The 16,967-nt window shown below is 36.3% G+C and overlaps 1 protein-coding gene across 1 annotated transcript in view; it reads right to left on the bottom strand.

Annotated features, from left to right (window-relative positions):
* The window catches only part of SHANK2 (SH3 and multiple ankyrin repeat domains 2), a 338,478-nt gene that overhangs the window by 209,346 nt on the left and 112,165 nt on the right, over nt 1-16,967 (bottom strand). The window contains exons 12-13 of the mRNA XM_074884646.1: nt 15,641-15,810; nt 2,461-2,574 (exon numbers count right to left, since the gene is read on the bottom strand). Coding sequence (XP_074740747.1) covers nt 2,461-2,574; nt 15,641-15,810 — 284 coding nt within the window. The remainder of the gene's footprint in view (nt 1-2,460; nt 2,575-15,640; nt 15,811-16,967) is intronic.

Raw genomic sequence — 16,967 nt, forward strand, 5'->3', positions numbered from 1 at the left:
GGCACATACTGTGGATTTCATATTTTTCACACTCACAACTCCAACCTCTATTGCATTACACAGAAGAGCACTGTACCTCATTTGTGCCTTCTGGGTGCGGGACATTTTTCAAGACAGCCCAGCAAAATATGTGAGTGCACAAGTTCAAAGGTATAGAAAATGTGCCCATTTTGTGCTTATTTAATTATATTTTTGTCTTTTTTAGAGTAGAAGAATGGTATATTTAAAGTCTTTAGCTATGTTGGCATTATTATTCACACTATACTATAAGCAAATAGGAAAACAATCAGAAAGACAATAGTATGCAATATGTACACATTATAGCAAATGCTCTGGTGTTTTGCCAGACACATGGCATAAGTTTTCAAAATTTCGTGTCAGAAAATTTCTAAGATGTTTCTGTTTATATTCTTTTAACACTTCCAGTTTTGATAATCCTTTTACTATTCTTGTGACAATTTTCTTCTTAATTTTCATTTTCCTTTGACTGATCAAAGACATTTTTGCTCAAAAACAATCTTGTCATATATTAAAGCAATCATGTCATATACTGAATTTACTTCCTACAGTATTTCTTGAAAATGTCTTTAAGGATTTGTGACAAACAGGTTTGGTTACCTTCTCTTCAAAACCACTAAAGAAGATGCAAAACTCCCTTCATATTTTAGAACTTCACTTAATGCCCCTCCCCAGAATTTTCTTCAGATTTGCAGACAAATGCACAGCTCAAATTTAATGCAGAGTTGTCGTGATAGGCTCAAGAAATGTGTTTGTGATGATTTACTCACATGTAGACTACATCTTTCTGAAGTCTTTCAATCAAGTGACCACAAGGTTCTGTTGAAGGATCTTCAGAACAGTTCACATGTGGCTCTTCACCAGCTCATGCTGCACACTTCACTGAATTTATCTGTCTTCCATAATGTTTCCAACAAATGAAATTACACTAGAACTGCAACTTGTTATCCTCTTTTTCCATCTAGTATTTGAGAACTGCACTGCTCCTAGATTTGCCAATTCCAACCTCAATCTTCCTCTCATTTAATACTACTCTGTCTTTAAATTCTGATTTGTTCTTAAGCCCTACACAGCTATTCCCTATTCTCAGAGCCTAAATCCAGTCTCTCCAAATACTAGATCTGGTTTTACCTTCTCTTTTTCTCTCTCAAAAGGGAAATAGAAAAGGAAGTATAACCTTTTCACACAGTGTTTAGTCAGTTAGTGTTATTTCAGTGTTAGTGTTAGTTTAGGTAGTTTGGTGTTAGTTGTTTAGTTTAGTTACTGTTAGTGTCCCTGATGCCTCATTCCCTGATTCTTTTAAAGTTTTCGTATTACAAAAGCTAACTTGTTGCCTCCTCTTCTGCTCGTCCTTTAAACTCTAATTCATATTACCACAGCTTTCATTATAACTGGCAAAATTAAAACACTTATCAAATATTATAAATATTTCCAAATCTTTACTACTCTGGAACTATTAACTTGTCCAGTGCATTCTATTCCATTCTACCATGTTTATACAGTGGGTATATATAAAAAAAGAAAAGTATACCTGTGCAGTTTATAATGACATCCATAAAAGAATAATGTTTGTGAATGAATGATATGATGCATAAATTTTAGTGTATTGTCTGTGCAATGCCAAAAGTTCTTAATCAATGCGTCAGAGATCCAAAACACATCAATAGTTAATTTAAAACTGCATACACTCCTGGAGAACATTAATTATATTCTCAGAGCTCATTTATAATGAGCTTTTAATTAGAGAGGATGTCCTCATATCTTAATTCTTAAAAGCAGAGAAATTATGAGGTGGTAGGTAATTCTTAAAATAACATGCTTCAATGTACATTTCTTTTTCTTTTATTATAGCAGAACTGTAAAGACTCCTTGCTTAAAGTCACTTGTGTTTTACTTATTTATGGCAATAGACGTGTATGATAAAGGAGGATTCTATTTCCTTTGTCATCAGTAAAGATGTATATGGGACATCCCACTAATGGATGCCTCCTCTAAAATTTAGTAAAAGGTCAACAGAGGGAACTTTATTGCTACGAACAAGAGCTAAATACATTGTATGACTACCTCAGACTGGGAGATGACTGACCAGTTTTTCTTCCATTATTTGTCTAATTAGCCATTCTCCCATACTGTAAGAAAATAAAATGCAGCATAATGTTTTACAAAATGTCTGCATACGGTTCTGTGTAAAAGCTTTCCCAGTACTTCACACATAGTCCCTCATGAGAAAGGCCATTTGCTTGGACAACATCCAGTAAAATCTGATCAATAAACCCATCTTTACTTTTTAATTCAGCAGCTCAGCTTTATTTAATTCTCCAGTTTCTAGTGTTGCACAAACGCACTGCTGTACAACACATTACTGTCCAGGCTGCCTCTCTGTTTGGACAGACACATCGCACTTGTCATTGTTAGGATTCAACAGGAACTTGATCTGATTACCTGGTTTGCTTTCATTTGGTTTACACTGAACTTCTTCAACGCATTCTGCAGGAAACCATCCAATATGTCCCCGGGTGCTGCCTTCCCAGAATCCACCTTCGCCAATGCTTAAAACTAAATAGAGAGACATAGGAAGCATTAGACTTTTTTCACCTCTCATGTAAATACCAAGATTAGTTACATAACATGTTCAGTAATAACTGAGTATCATGTTGGTAAAAGCAAACGTTGTACAATAACTTAAATGCTGGTACCCCAAAAATGGGCACAGAGTAACCTATAAATGAGACCTATCCTGATCAGTCTTCGGAACATCTTCACAAATTTATTCTTCTCACAAGTTTCCTCGGCCCTCACATAATTCTTTCCATTTTCAGTTTTCTCATTGTTGTTCTTATCAAGGACAAATACATGGTCATACCAAGGCCAAAAAAATGTGTCTTGCCTGTTCAAATTAAGCTGAAGTGCTGAACCCACTGTAAAACTGAACCCACATTGAAATTGGGGTTTAATAATACATAGTTTGATATCTCATATGTTTTCTACTTCCTAAGGAAACATGCTATTTTATTTAGTGGGTAGCTCCAGAGACTTGTAATGTAGGTCGAGTAATATGATTTAATGATCTGAGTACACAGCAAACACTTGAATATCCCATAGGTGCAATACACAGAGTAGGTGCCTTTTGAAACATGTCAATGATTTTTCTTCGTAGAAGATAACGACATCAGGGACAAGAATGATTTACCAATAGGAGAAAAGCTTTACCCTGTGGTTCTAATTATCTTGATATTAATCTTAGGACTCAACAAGGATTGTGACAAAAGACTGCAGAACAACAATGTATGTTTTTACTGGTAAGCAATTGGAGAAGTACAGTAATGAAAGGATCCTAAATATTTCCTAAGTATTATGTTTAAATTAATTTTATAGCAGTTTTTACAAATTACTATGCTTAATATATATTAAAAGAACACAAATGTACTATTAAAAAGATACTATACATTAATATTGGAACAAAGGTGATATTTTTAATTTTGTTAATGGTTAGCTCTTCTAAAGAGGTTGACTAGGAATGTAGCTCAGTCATACAACACAGGTCCTCAGAGTACATCTGTACAAAACACACTGTTCGGTGGAGAGGTCCCTGAGCTACCAAAAATAAGCCCATGGAAGCCGAAGCAGCACAGCTCCATCAGCGGTGTGCTAGCTAAGCCAGCCAAGCTAACTGGCCCTGCTGAAATCAAGGCTAATTAGCCCAAGCACACATCTTTGCTAACATATGCACATGGTTTTCAGGACCTGGGATAGTATCTCTGCAGGGTATTTCAGTACGGTAGGGATATTAACTTGCTCACAGCTACTTTGATGATCTCCAACACGAAGCACTCTTTGCGCTGCTAAACCAGACCTTATCAGGCTTTAAAATCGTAGTCCCTGACCCTGACTGCAATTGAACTCTGCATCAGTGGAATTGCTGTGACTCAATGGCATTGAATTTGAACTTCATTTGCACTACTACAGAGTAAGATGAAAATCAAATCAATGATAGGTCCAAAAAAAAAAGTAATCTTGGAAATACTAAAGAGGTGGTAAGAAATCTGGTTTGACACACCAGGATCTGTAAAACAGCATTTGAAATTAAATGTTTACCTAGTTTTTCATTTATGCAATCCTAAGCTGTTTGTGGTATTACTTACAGAGCATAGATACCTATTAACATAGATATTTGACAGAAAAATGTATTTAAATGTGTCAATTTTAAGTCTTAATGTAGTAAATTCCAAGATACAGATTTCATGAACTGCATATTTATACATCACTGTCAATAAGAAGCACATATTAAGGCCCAGGAAATAGATCCATTAAGGCAAAATCCTCCACCCGGATGGGTCCCAAATGTACAATTTATCATGCAATTTTCTGACATATATGAGGAAACCTATACCTACTCAGGTAGTGATGGGATGATGGGGGAGGACACTGACCTTGGAAGGCACCAACAACTCTACAATGACACTTAAATGAATAAAAAATTTTTAGCACGCCTTTTCTTTTAGTTACCTAACACCTATTGATATTGTTAACATAAGCAGGAAATATTTCATTTCTACATTTACATGCAAGCAGAAATGAAGAAACCAGATCTGTGCTTTAATTGTATCAATAAATTACATAATACAAATAAAAATAAACTTGGGGCATAACTAATGAAAAATATGTTGATAAATTCCAGTTGTTCTTGAAAATGTTTAAAATCTGTGCACATTAACACACAAAGTCAATCTGGTAATTCAGTGTTACATGAAACAGAAGCTTATTCATTCATCCAATATATATTGGATATCCATCAGCTTTCAATGTATTTTTAACAATGTAACCTCTGTTTCACATAAGAATAGAGTGCATTTCTTATATATGAGATAAGGAAGTAAGAAAACTTAATTAGTAACATATATAGATATTATAATTATTGTAGGATCCTACTGTACATTGATTTAATTTCAAATCATAAAAGTGAGCATAGGACTCCAGCCAAAAGAAATTTCAAAATGTGAGAGAGTGAAAGATTCCTATAGCCAGCAATTGGGTTTTTCTGAGGAGAGTTTTCAGCACAGGATCTCAGTCCTGATTTCACTTCACAAACTGGCAAGATAGGGAGAACAAAAACTACTTAGAGGTTGAGAAGGACTTCCCTAATTTGGTATTTTATTAATCTGTCAGATCTGCTATTTTGATGCTCCAAATTACATGGATATTTCCATCTCCAAAAAGCATCTGCACTCTAAGAAGGAAGTTGGGTATTTCACACCCATAGAGTAATTTCATGTGTTTATGGTAGCAGCAGCTGATAAGACATCCAAATGAAGGTGGAAAAGAAACTTGCTTTGCAAGTCTACCTGTGGGTGTAAGGCGAAAAGTGATTACTACAGAGCAGAACCAATCCCACTTTAGATCACTCTTACATGAATTATTAAATATTAGCAATTACTAATAGCGAGAGCCGAGCAAAAATACAAGTAGTCCTGCCTGAAGACATAACATCTATGGAAAAGAGGTAGAAGGGGAAATGAGGCCTTGCCAGAATGCAGCCCGCCTTCACAGTTCTGGTTCAAGCCTGTCTAGAGATTACATCTACAAACAAAATGACAGTACGTTTGGACTTACTGTCAAAGAAAAACATCATTACAGGTGCCAAGAAAGGAAGAGAAAGCCTGATGGAACTGCAAGAGGCACAAAGAGAACACAAGAGGCCAACGTGGGGAGGCAGGGTAGCCAGCTGACGTGCGGAGACAGTGACAAATTGTTGGTGAGATGGAGGATAAGCACACGTGGCCTAATACTCAAAATGCAGAAATTGAGATCTAGGTGGTTCTGCACTACCAAATAACTTAAAATCTTTTTCCCATATCTCAGGTGGTGCCATTAATAAGAAATCTGCAGCAAGTGCCAAAGCCATAATAATCTACATATCTATAAAAACTTCCAACACTTCATGTATTCCCATGTGGGTAACTGAGAACTTAAAGGATAAATCAAAAAATATAATTTAACTTTTGTACTCATGAATGCTTTTTTAGAATGAGGCCTTAATTTCTGTCTTTTCCCTCTCACAATAGTGCTTGAGAGACATGTAATAGATAATTTGGTACTAGCAAGAGATTTTCCAATCAACATTTCCCCTTCTGAAGGACATAACAATGGTAAATCAAAGGATAACTTTCCCAAAATTAAGAATTAAGCTTTATCATTTCAATCATTTTTTCCTTTTGTTTTTAGTAAAAACAAAAGATGTGGTTGCTATGGCAAGAGCAGGCCAGGGTCTCTTTACACACAACATGAATTACAAAAAGAATCTGACGTTATAAGAGTAAAATTAAGGTTCTAGTAACATCATGATTCCTGCTGCTATGTCTTTTCACAACAAAAGTATAGTTTAAAACAAGAATTATGTTCAATTATATGAACAAAACTGCAAATCAAAACTGGACAAATACCAAACAACTGAATAACAGGAAAACATGTATAGGCAGGTGTCAATCAGGATCTTGTATTTTAATGTCTATAAAGTATTATACTTAATATCAGCCAGATTCTGATTTGCCAAAGTCCAGAGAAAAACACAAGAAAACTATATATAGCGCCAAATGAGCTCAGGATGTTTTGTCTCTTGCAACTTCTGTAAATTTGTTGACAAAGTATAGATTGTAATTAATATTAATATAACATACTTATCTCAAACAGCTTAAATACTGAATACATAAAAAAATCACTTTAATCAAAACAACAAAAAAGTTTTATTCTCCCACACTACAGCTCCCTTTAGTATGCCACAATCAAGAAATAGAGTATATTTTTCCATCAAATGATAGTGCATACTATTTTTAAATTCCTTGTGATACTGAAATTTCAGTGAATAAATTATTCTAGGCATCCTTATTTGCAAAAATGTCAATGAAATTTACAGCCAAATTCAGGCAATTGTCTTTATAGCTGCTACACAATAGATCTGAAATGTCTGTAATGTCTACAGTCAATTTTTGGTGCTTGTATGAACTGCATTCTTCTTTCCCAGGAAAATAAATAATTACATGGATTGGGAATGGCAGATCATCTTCTGGAAAAAGAACATTTCTACAAGCAGGAGAAAAAAAGAAAAATTATCAGAATGGCATTAAAGTATAAAGTAAGGTTGAAAAACCATTGAAAACTCTAGCAGCTGAACTAGCCTATGCTGCTGTAAGAACTATCAGAGCTAAAAATAAAAGTTCTGTCTGCTAATCAAGAGCCTCTGAAGGTATCAATACTTTTAGTGAGATATGGAATTATGTAAGCTGAAAGCTCTCTAGACCACACCGTAGAAAGCAGAAAATTTCAGCATTTCTTTCTTAACCTGAAAGGATGGTGACAGCATCCCTTCCATCCAAACTGCAGCATGAATATGTTACTTACCTGATTCCATTGTTCTGTTATTGACAACAAATGCCATTTACCTAATGGAATACAAAGAGGTTTCATCTGAATTTTAGCAAAGGAAGGTTCAGTGCAAATCTGAACTCTGGTTTTGTGTCTTGACATAACAATCTTCTGGATTTGCTTTTTTAAAATAAACTTTTTACTTTCCAATGGGTAGAGACCTAACTTCTTTCGCTCAGAAATACTTACTATCACAATTTAGGCTTTTCTCTTGTAGAAATATCTGTTGGCTGATGTAAATTTTCCTTTTGGAAGGAGAGCTTCCAAATGACAGATAATCTATGCAAGAATACCTATTTCAGTGATAAATACAATTTTGCTTAAAATTGCCCCTAAAATGGTTACAACTTAAAAACGTATTTTCCTAACCTTGAGTTGTAATTGCAACTTATTTCGGAAGTATACTTATCAATGTAAACAGAAATTCAATGTTTGATCTATTTTTGTGTACAACCAGGTAAATCAAAAACCATATTAAGGGACATGCACTGTGCAGTGACAGTTCTCTGTATCTGAAGTGCAACTTGACAGACTTTACACACAACATAAATGAAGGTCAGCACAAGTTACAATTTAATCTTGCTCTCTCTTAAAGAGAGATCTTTTTCTTAAAAGCTGGTTTTAGTTTAAATTTTACTCTATTTCTTTATCTACCCCTACTTGCTCCTGATAGACGTCCCTCCCTCCCTGTGATTAATGATGAACAGGATCTGTCTGTTCTGCCTTATGGGCAAGCATCTCTGGCTTTCAAACACTTAATCAGGAGAGACTGACATAACTTGAGATTGGTGCAACAGGACTGGAAAGAAAGTCATTGTCTATCACCCTGATGACAACCACATTACGGCCTCCAGCATGCAAACAAGTGACTGTGCCCCAGCTGCCGTACAGGAAATGTTCCTGTGGAGTCCACACACAATCTGGAAGGAAAGCCTTGTGTATCTGCAGTTAATGATTTTGTATAATTGACCTGAGCACTCAGATTCAACTACGGATCCACAGGCACTTCTTTTAGGGGAGAAGCAAATTCAGCAGTTCTTTCCCATCCTGGGCTATGGGACCTCACAGAGAAACCAAATTAGGGAAATAACATGAGCAGAAAATATTCCTCACTTTTTAAACATACATTTAAATTCCAGTTTTGCCTCCAAAACAAATGTGTGATCCAACTGTGGCTTCAAGTTTACCTTTCTGTAATCCGAGTGACTCTGCTGGTTTAGCCGAAAAGCTGCCTTACCTACCTGTAATTCAGTATTTAATTGTCTGGCTTCTCCCAGCAGCCTAACTGCCACACCCTGAGCTTACCGCACATCCGCTGTGTCCCACCCGCCTCTATGGCCACCCACTCTGCAAGCAGATAGTAAGCCTAAGGAGCCTTAGCATCAGGTTTTGGGTGCAGATCACGAGCCCAAACCACCATGGCCACAATCAACGTCAGGCTAAATCCTGACTTAAACCAGCTTTTCATCTTTTATTACCTCTAGTTTCTCAAGAAAGAAACAGTTCACACAAGCAATGTTCAAGAAAAGGACCCTGGGATGAGAAGATGACAGTGACTGTCACCAGAGCAACCACTCATGACATCAAAATCCACAAATACAATAACCTGCGCATAACCATCTAAATGTGAGGAAATATGGCTCAATTGAAATAGAACTGAATGAGCTGTGTTGTTCAAGACTTGGCCCTGTATTTTTTTTCTTTTTTATTTTTGCCAACAACTTCCTATGAAGATCGTCTTTTCCATGTTAACTCTTAAACAGTTTGGGGAAAGCAAAGGAGAGAGAAAAACAGCATAAGAAACAAATCTGCACTGATTGGAATTTTGGACAAAAATTCAAATAAAGTATTGGAAAAATGCGTTTGTAACACTGATCACCATCTCTGTTGAGGAAGGTGCGGACAGAGTCAAGTTTGCTCCACAGCGATGCCCAAACTACAGATCAGGGGAAGGCAGAGTAGAGAGCATTAATCTGAGAAGAGGTCCCAAACCAACTTAGATGTGGAGCCTGTACTATTGTGTCAGACTATGCTAGTGTACTCCTATGCCATCCATAGCTCCTCTTGGTCTTCTGGTACTCCCTGTCCCCTGAATATTTCAGGCCCGTTACTGACAACTGAAGGAAGGCTGCCTTTAAGCAGTCAAGAGCGAAGACAACGGGGATTTGTGCATGCTCTTACGTTCCTAATCACTTTCTTGCAGCCTTGACAGCAAAGCAAGCTCTCCTGCTGGAGCAGCAGCAAGGCCATGTCTTCATTACAACACTTTGATGTAACAGCTTGAAGCACAACTCTCTTCTGCTCTTCAGATACAACCCACTTGAAGAAATGAGTTAGGTTATTATCTGTGGAGTCATAATCATTTATGTTAGAAATTTAAACCAAACCAATCAAGTCAGGCGATAGTAAGGAAGCAAAACAGACCAATGAATCTGGGTAAGATTAATATTCCATTTCGCATTACTTTCATCCTTCATATAAAAGAGTAGCAAAACAATGCTTATGCAAACCTCTTAGGTTAAATTTTGCTGCCATACTTATTCACACAAGGTACAAAATGCTCTTGAAGAAACAAAACAGGTTTCCTGAGGCTCTTCGCTTTCCAGAATTTTATTTACTAATCTAACAAGTGCAAAAGCCCGGGAGACCAACTTGCCTTCTGCCCACAAGCACTGTCTGTTGGCAATATCTTCAAGCACAGCAGGGGTTTAATAATCTTTCTTTTTCAATACGACTTACAAGTAGATTTCACAAGAAATGAAAATGTTAGCGATATATTTGGATTGCCCTACTGGCTGAGATCACCCTGAAATAAAAGTAGTGTTGCAAGGGTCAATATTTCTAATGCTGAGAACTACTGACTTTCTGCCTAGAGCAGATGCTTGATTCACTACTACTGAACTACTACCATTTCTCTGACCTTGGAGAATGTAGCTGAGAACAGACCTCGGTTGTGGTAAACTCTTCTCAGATGTGCAGACTGTGCCTGCACAGGAGGCATCTCAGAGGTTCATGAAAAAGTCTGTTGGAGCATATTTGAGATACTGAAATAACTCCCCATTTTTCTAGATATTAAGCACTAGAAAACTTGTTTAATCACAGTAAGAGTTAAAGCAACTGAGCATTTTCCAAAACTAGTTCTGTATTCTGTTTGCCTTCCAGGTGAAAGATAGATATTACTATCAGGGCAGGCAGCAAAAATGAGAGGAAAGTAAAAATCAGCAGTTGGAAGACACCCATGGACAAACTATACTATGATCTGGGACCTGAAAATTGGAAGAAATAACTAGAAATCACACAGCACATGGAAACTCTGTAATAAAAACACATAGAAAGACAAGAAAAACAAAACTCTGAGTAGGGTGAGACTTAAAAGTTACCAAAGTATTTCAATCAGGCAACCATGTCGGTTTTTTCTTTCTAGGTCAGTGAGGGATAACTCATATGCATTTCAGGTATGTTTTACTATTACATAGATTCTGAAAACAATTTTGATTGTTTTGTTTCTCAGTGACCGGAGATTGTCTGCACCATGTTGACTGGTACCTGGAACTCGTATCTGTTACCCTTCCAACAGGGCAAGCTAGTACGGATCTGAATCTCAGGTAACCTTCCCGAGGGTGCACAGATTCTTCTGTACTGCTTTGTCTTTGTGACACAGAAAACTGCTAATTCTTCGCTCACAAAGAACTTCAGAGCATTGCATTATCTTCAGACATCTGAGTTTTGTTATAAAAGAGACCACTTGATTTCCAGTGTAACAATTAAATTTAGCAACGCAAAAGCTGATCAAAATACATTTTACAGACACTTTATATTTATGTGTGTGTTTGGATTTTGGCAGATTTATTGTTATGGACTTACATATAAAATGAAGAAGGAAACAAAATATGTTAAAAGTGTTTCAGTGAGGAATGAAGCTAGCTCTTCTTCAATAATGTGAAAACATAAGATTAGGGTTCTTGTACACATAAAGATATCAGATTTATTTTTACAACAGCCATGGCCCTTCTTTCATGAGTGGCAGACACACAAATGATGTCAGTATGTATGACTAACAACTAAAAATAAAGCAGATATTTTTGTACAGGCTACGTAATATCCTATTAATACAAGAGGATTTTGATTAGTTTACATTTGCTTTGGACCTTGCCCATTCACAGCTTTCTCTGAGCAGTTTCCTTGTATCATATACTGTGAACTATTATCATTCATGCACTTCCAGCAGTCTGAGAAAGAAAAAAAAATCTGCCTCATCTTCATCTGATGAAAGCACTTTTCATCAAGAGTTTAGGATTTCATCCCTCTCCATGACCCTTCTAATTCTACCAATTTAAAAAAGAAAATCCATAATAACATTTCCCAACTAATCCCCTTCTCTAATATGTTGTTCTGGGTTTTTATCCCTGTAGTAAATGCCTTGCTACATCTTTACTGTGATTAGTCTCATGGGATGTACATGTGATAGGAATCTCCCCAGGGTCAGACTGAACACGGGTCAGAATCCCACAGCAAATGCCAAGACATGTTTCAATTCCCCAAAACACTCCAAGAAACCAGTACTTTAGCATCAGTGCTTTAAACAGAACAGTGCAGCTACCAAGTGGGCAGAGGAGAGGGGCTAAGACAAAGCTTTTTTATTTCTTAAATGTGAGGCTAAGGTGATCCCAAAGTGAAGAAAAATTTAATTCCATGGGGTTTAATGTTGTTTAATTTCTTCCACTCACTGCACACAGTGAGTGGCTAAACCCCAAAGAGGCATGTGTAGCCCCAGAAAATCAGAACCTCAGTGCTGACTGGATCATGGTCTTGCTAAGCAAGTCTCTAAAAGACAGAAAATATATTCAGTACCAAGTGGAATTTCTGCTCAGAAAGAGAAAAAAAGCAGGACCTCCTTATAGCCAGAAGTTCTGGCACTCACACTAAACACAAGAAGTACTGAGGACTGTAAGAGCTCTACTGCCTGCACTTTTGGATGATGGAGAGGGAACCCATCAATGGTTGGTACATTGGAGTAATATTTTTAATTCTCTATAAATAATTACATTTTGACTGCAACAGGGACATGAATCCAGATTTAACTGAACTTGGATTTCTGTCACATATGCCAAGTTTGAACAGCTTCCTCAACAATGTTACACAACCTTTTTAAAGCATCACTGACTTTTTACCTGGACTCTTCGTTCTCTACATGAGCTTGTTGTGTTCGTTCTGACATATTTTTTGTGACAACTGAGGAATCATTGATGTGGTAACACGAAATAGGATTTGACCTTGTTCTGGAAGTTCTTCCTTTGATTAGCGATGGGAGTCTGTCATCTGATGTTCCAGCCTGGCCGTGCAAACAGCTTCACAAGACTTCATCCTAAGTCATAACACTGACAATCCCTATATACACATTTTCTTTTTCCAAACTTTTTTGAAATGCAGACTGACACGTATAGAAATGTCACTAGATTTTACTGCATCAAAGTTCTATAAAATGCTCTAAAACAAGTGTGCCTGCAAATGCTAGACCTCTGCCAGGTTTTAAGTCAATGGGCAAATCATATACTTGAAGATGAAAAAATAATCCCTGCAGGGATGATTTGATGTTGGATGGGCATGTGCACCCTTTTTCTAATAGTAAAAATGAATCTGTAGTCAGTTTCAGTAAACATACATTTTCCCTATAAAGACTCAAAACTCACAGACCAGACATGACCTCATTTTCTATTTCAGCATTTTAACATTCACCAGTTAGTGTCCCCCACAAAAATCATTGGTCTCAAGTTTAGATCATACTATCGTAAGATTTGAAAAGTGGACTAATATCTTCTTGCATTGTTTTCCATTTATGGTCATAATAACTTAGAACCAAGGGCTCCTGAACTAGTTTTTTTTAAATATTAAATTCTTCATTGAAATTTAAATCCCTTATTCTTGGGATATTTTTGCATATAATAGTCTCTAATTCTAATGTAAACAAGCAGCCAGATAACAAATGGCTCTATAAAATTCAGCATCCCAAGCAAACTGTTGCACTGATTCCTCTTTTGCCAGGGAACACATTTTCTGTTTTGTCTTTCTCCAGAACTGCCTGGAGTCTCTATTGTTTTATTCTGGTGACGAGGATCTATGTTGATCTTATATCCTCTACATAAACAAAAATACTGCTACCTCTTTAAGTCCAGCAAGTTAGTTGAACACAACTGCGTACAACATCCCCCCAAGAACAGATGATGGTGTCCAACCATACTCATTCTTTATCTACTGGCACCTCCTAGATCTCTGTAAACACACTCAGTGTGGAAAGTTATTTAGTACCACTCATGACCCCAAAATTGCATCCTTTGTAGGTACCGCCAATTCCTCCTGGTGTTAAATTTTCTGAGATTATAAGTAAGCAAAGAGTTCTGGGCTGTGTTTAAGTCTCGCTTTTTTTAATCTTTTTTTTTTTTCCACTATATGCAACATTTTTTTCATTTTCTTGTAACTGACCAAAAAGAATCTTTCTCAACTGTTTTGTTCCTCCCCTCTTCCAGTCAGAACTCCATACAGAAGACCCCAAGTCTTCACACTTTAACCCGAGCCAGTATTCTCTTGTAAAGGTATGAAAAGATCTCATTTGCTTTTAATTTGCTTTACATTTTTGCATGACAGTTACTCACAATGTAGCTTTACCTCTCTCTCTAGACTGTACCCATTCTTTTGACACTTAAAGGCTTTTATGAAGCGCTAATTATGCATTACTTCTCCTGCATTTATTCTCATATAGTGGATGTTTACAAAGCTGGTTCCCAAACCATGCAAAGCTCTGTCAGTTTTCTTTGAATTTGAAGATGACTTGTAGTTTTTATGACTTGAATTTTATTTTATATTTGGCATTCCCAAGAAATTCTATAACCTCAGAGCTTTTCTTGCTTTCTATTAATTTTACTCTAGCCTAGATAATTTCCATTAATTGGGAACTTCTATAATGTTTTATGAAGTGTTAATATGGGCTCTTCCCAAAAGTTCTTGTGCACTATTTTCTTTAGAACATAATCGTTGCTTCCTACCTGATCAGGGCACAATCTCCCAGAACTGCAAAATTATCTTTTCAGCCCTACAGACATCACCAGCTCTCCTAAGTTTAACCTTCCTCCTTCATCCTTGCATTTAAAATTAGTCTTGCATATGTTTAAGTGCAGCATTCTTCAGATTTCTGTCCTACACCTTCTGAAGGCTTGAGTTAACAAAAATTATTAAACCCACAAAAGCTTCAGAATCAGCCACATCCAAAAATAAAAATACAAAAATACCTTCTAACGGCTCCCCATTTTTTTCCAACTACTGTTTGCAGGCTCAAGGGAGGAGATATTTGAAGTTTTCCTTTGTAAGATCAGTAGTTTCAGTTCAAGGACATTTTCAGCTGCTTAACACTTTTATTTAGGACACTGAATTTATTCCCTTTTATTTGATTTCCATAACTGGTGTTTGGTTTCAATGGACTGAGCAGAAAGTCTTTTCACTCCATGACCAGTTTTACCTGGATGTGCAAAGCCACAGCTGAAACTGCATAACAATGCACCCTTAGAAAGGCCAATCTTGCAAACCACATGGCCCACTTTCTCAGCTGTACCTGGATGTACTTACCGCCTTCAAAATAATAACACAAAGTCTGGCCTTGATTTTAACATATTCTTAGTTGGGAAGTGCACCAGTGGACAGAAATTATATATGCACTGCCACACTTCCTCCACAAAAATATTTACAGTAGGTTCTACCTACCTACTTATCCTAAGTCTCAGGAGGGGACTTTTTCTACCTAACCAATAAATTGTTCCTTGAGGAAAGGGTTGAAACAGACTTGACCTTATCCCCGTTTCCTTCCTGAGCTGCTCAGATAGCTGACATGTTTACAACCTCTTAAAACCCTGGAATTGTCTTTCTATAATGACTACAGAAGCAAATTACGTGCTCTGTGTTAAAGACAATGCTGCTATTACTGCACATATTTCTGAATTTTAGTAGTACTTTGAAGTCATTTACAGTTAAAACAGTAGTTAAATATGCATTGCTTACAAAATAGATCTAGGAGCAAAATACCCTGTGAAGAAACAAATGCATAAAAGCACTTCCACTGAAGAGATTATTTTTTCCCTAAAATTGAAGAGAATTTAAAAATAATATTTTCATCTAGCAGAAGAAAATGTTTATTCAAAATTAATTACATACTCACCTTTGACTCTATCTCCTTTGTGCAGATGAATTTCCCCTTCTCCTTGAGGTTGATATGGCTTCACGACAATAAAAAGTCTTCCAGGTACAGCACTGTAAAGCTTGCGTTTTGGACCCTGATAATCCAAGGCAGACAGAGTATCCTTGTTGGCACTAGGATTGTAAACGGCACTGGAAATTGAAATTAAAAAACATTAACTGGTTATTTAAAATGGGCAAAGTTAATCATTTACCATCACATTAGCAGGATTAAATTAAGCAGGGAATAACATAATTGTCTTCCAGCAAGACATCTAACCCTGCAGAAAAAATGCACATTTTTCATCCTAAACACATGCTTTTAATGGTTGAAATCTTTCAATATGAAACATAATCAATAATCATCTGACCATGATGGACTAGAAAACACACAACACTAAAGTTTTTAGGTTTTCTGCAAATTAAACTTGCACATTCACAGATGCTCATGAAGTTTAAAATTTATATGCAAATCATACATTACAAGCATCACCATTTGTCAGAAAGACTTTAAAAGTCAGTATTTACAATTATTGTTGGGAATGGATATCTTTGTAATATTGTAACATTAGATGAATAATCAAGAGAATTGAATTATTAACTGAAGGGACTGAATAATTGAGTTACTTCATCATTCCAAGGCCTGGAGCTAAATTCCAGATCTGCACAAAGCCTGGTTCTCATGGCTAACACATTCTCCAAAAAATCGTTTCTTATTGATGGCAATCACTAGCTGTCCCAATGACTTCAGAATGGTATGCCCAGATAAATCATAGGTCATCAAACAACACACAATCTACTTGTGGTGTATAAACAAGAAATTATTGAAATCCGGTGAACAATGCATAAGATCGTTACTAAACCTCCAGAAAAATGAGTGAACTGTCAAAAATATATGAAAAGATAAAGTGTCAAATGTTAAAGAGGGTGGAAAACCTATAGGAGATATCGTAACAAACTCGCAATATACTACTACTCAACTTTAAAAAGCCAAAACATAGAAACTTGAGGTCTTACATAGGAAGTCTAGAAACAGAAAATATTCATGAGAAAGAATATTCACAAAGATTTATAGGAAAAAGATAGGGTACCAAAGGCAGAATGATTTAATGGTGATATAGCATTGTAACACTCTGATTACTTTCTTGTAAGGAGAAAGAAAAGATCTCAAACTGCTAAAGCAAAACAAAATATGAGAGCTCAAGCTTACTGTTTCTTCATGCTTTTTTTTTTTTAACCAATCTCCTAACAAAATAGGAGTCAATAAAGCTCTCGAGATAGGTAAAGAAGAAGTTGTCTGGTAAAAAACC

Source organism: Strix uralensis, chromosome 15, assembly GCF_047716275.1.
Source record: "Strix uralensis isolate ZFMK-TIS-50842 chromosome 15, bStrUra1, whole genome shotgun sequence".
Taxonomy (NCBI): domain Eukaryota; kingdom Metazoa; phylum Chordata; class Aves; order Strigiformes; family Strigidae; genus Strix; species Strix uralensis.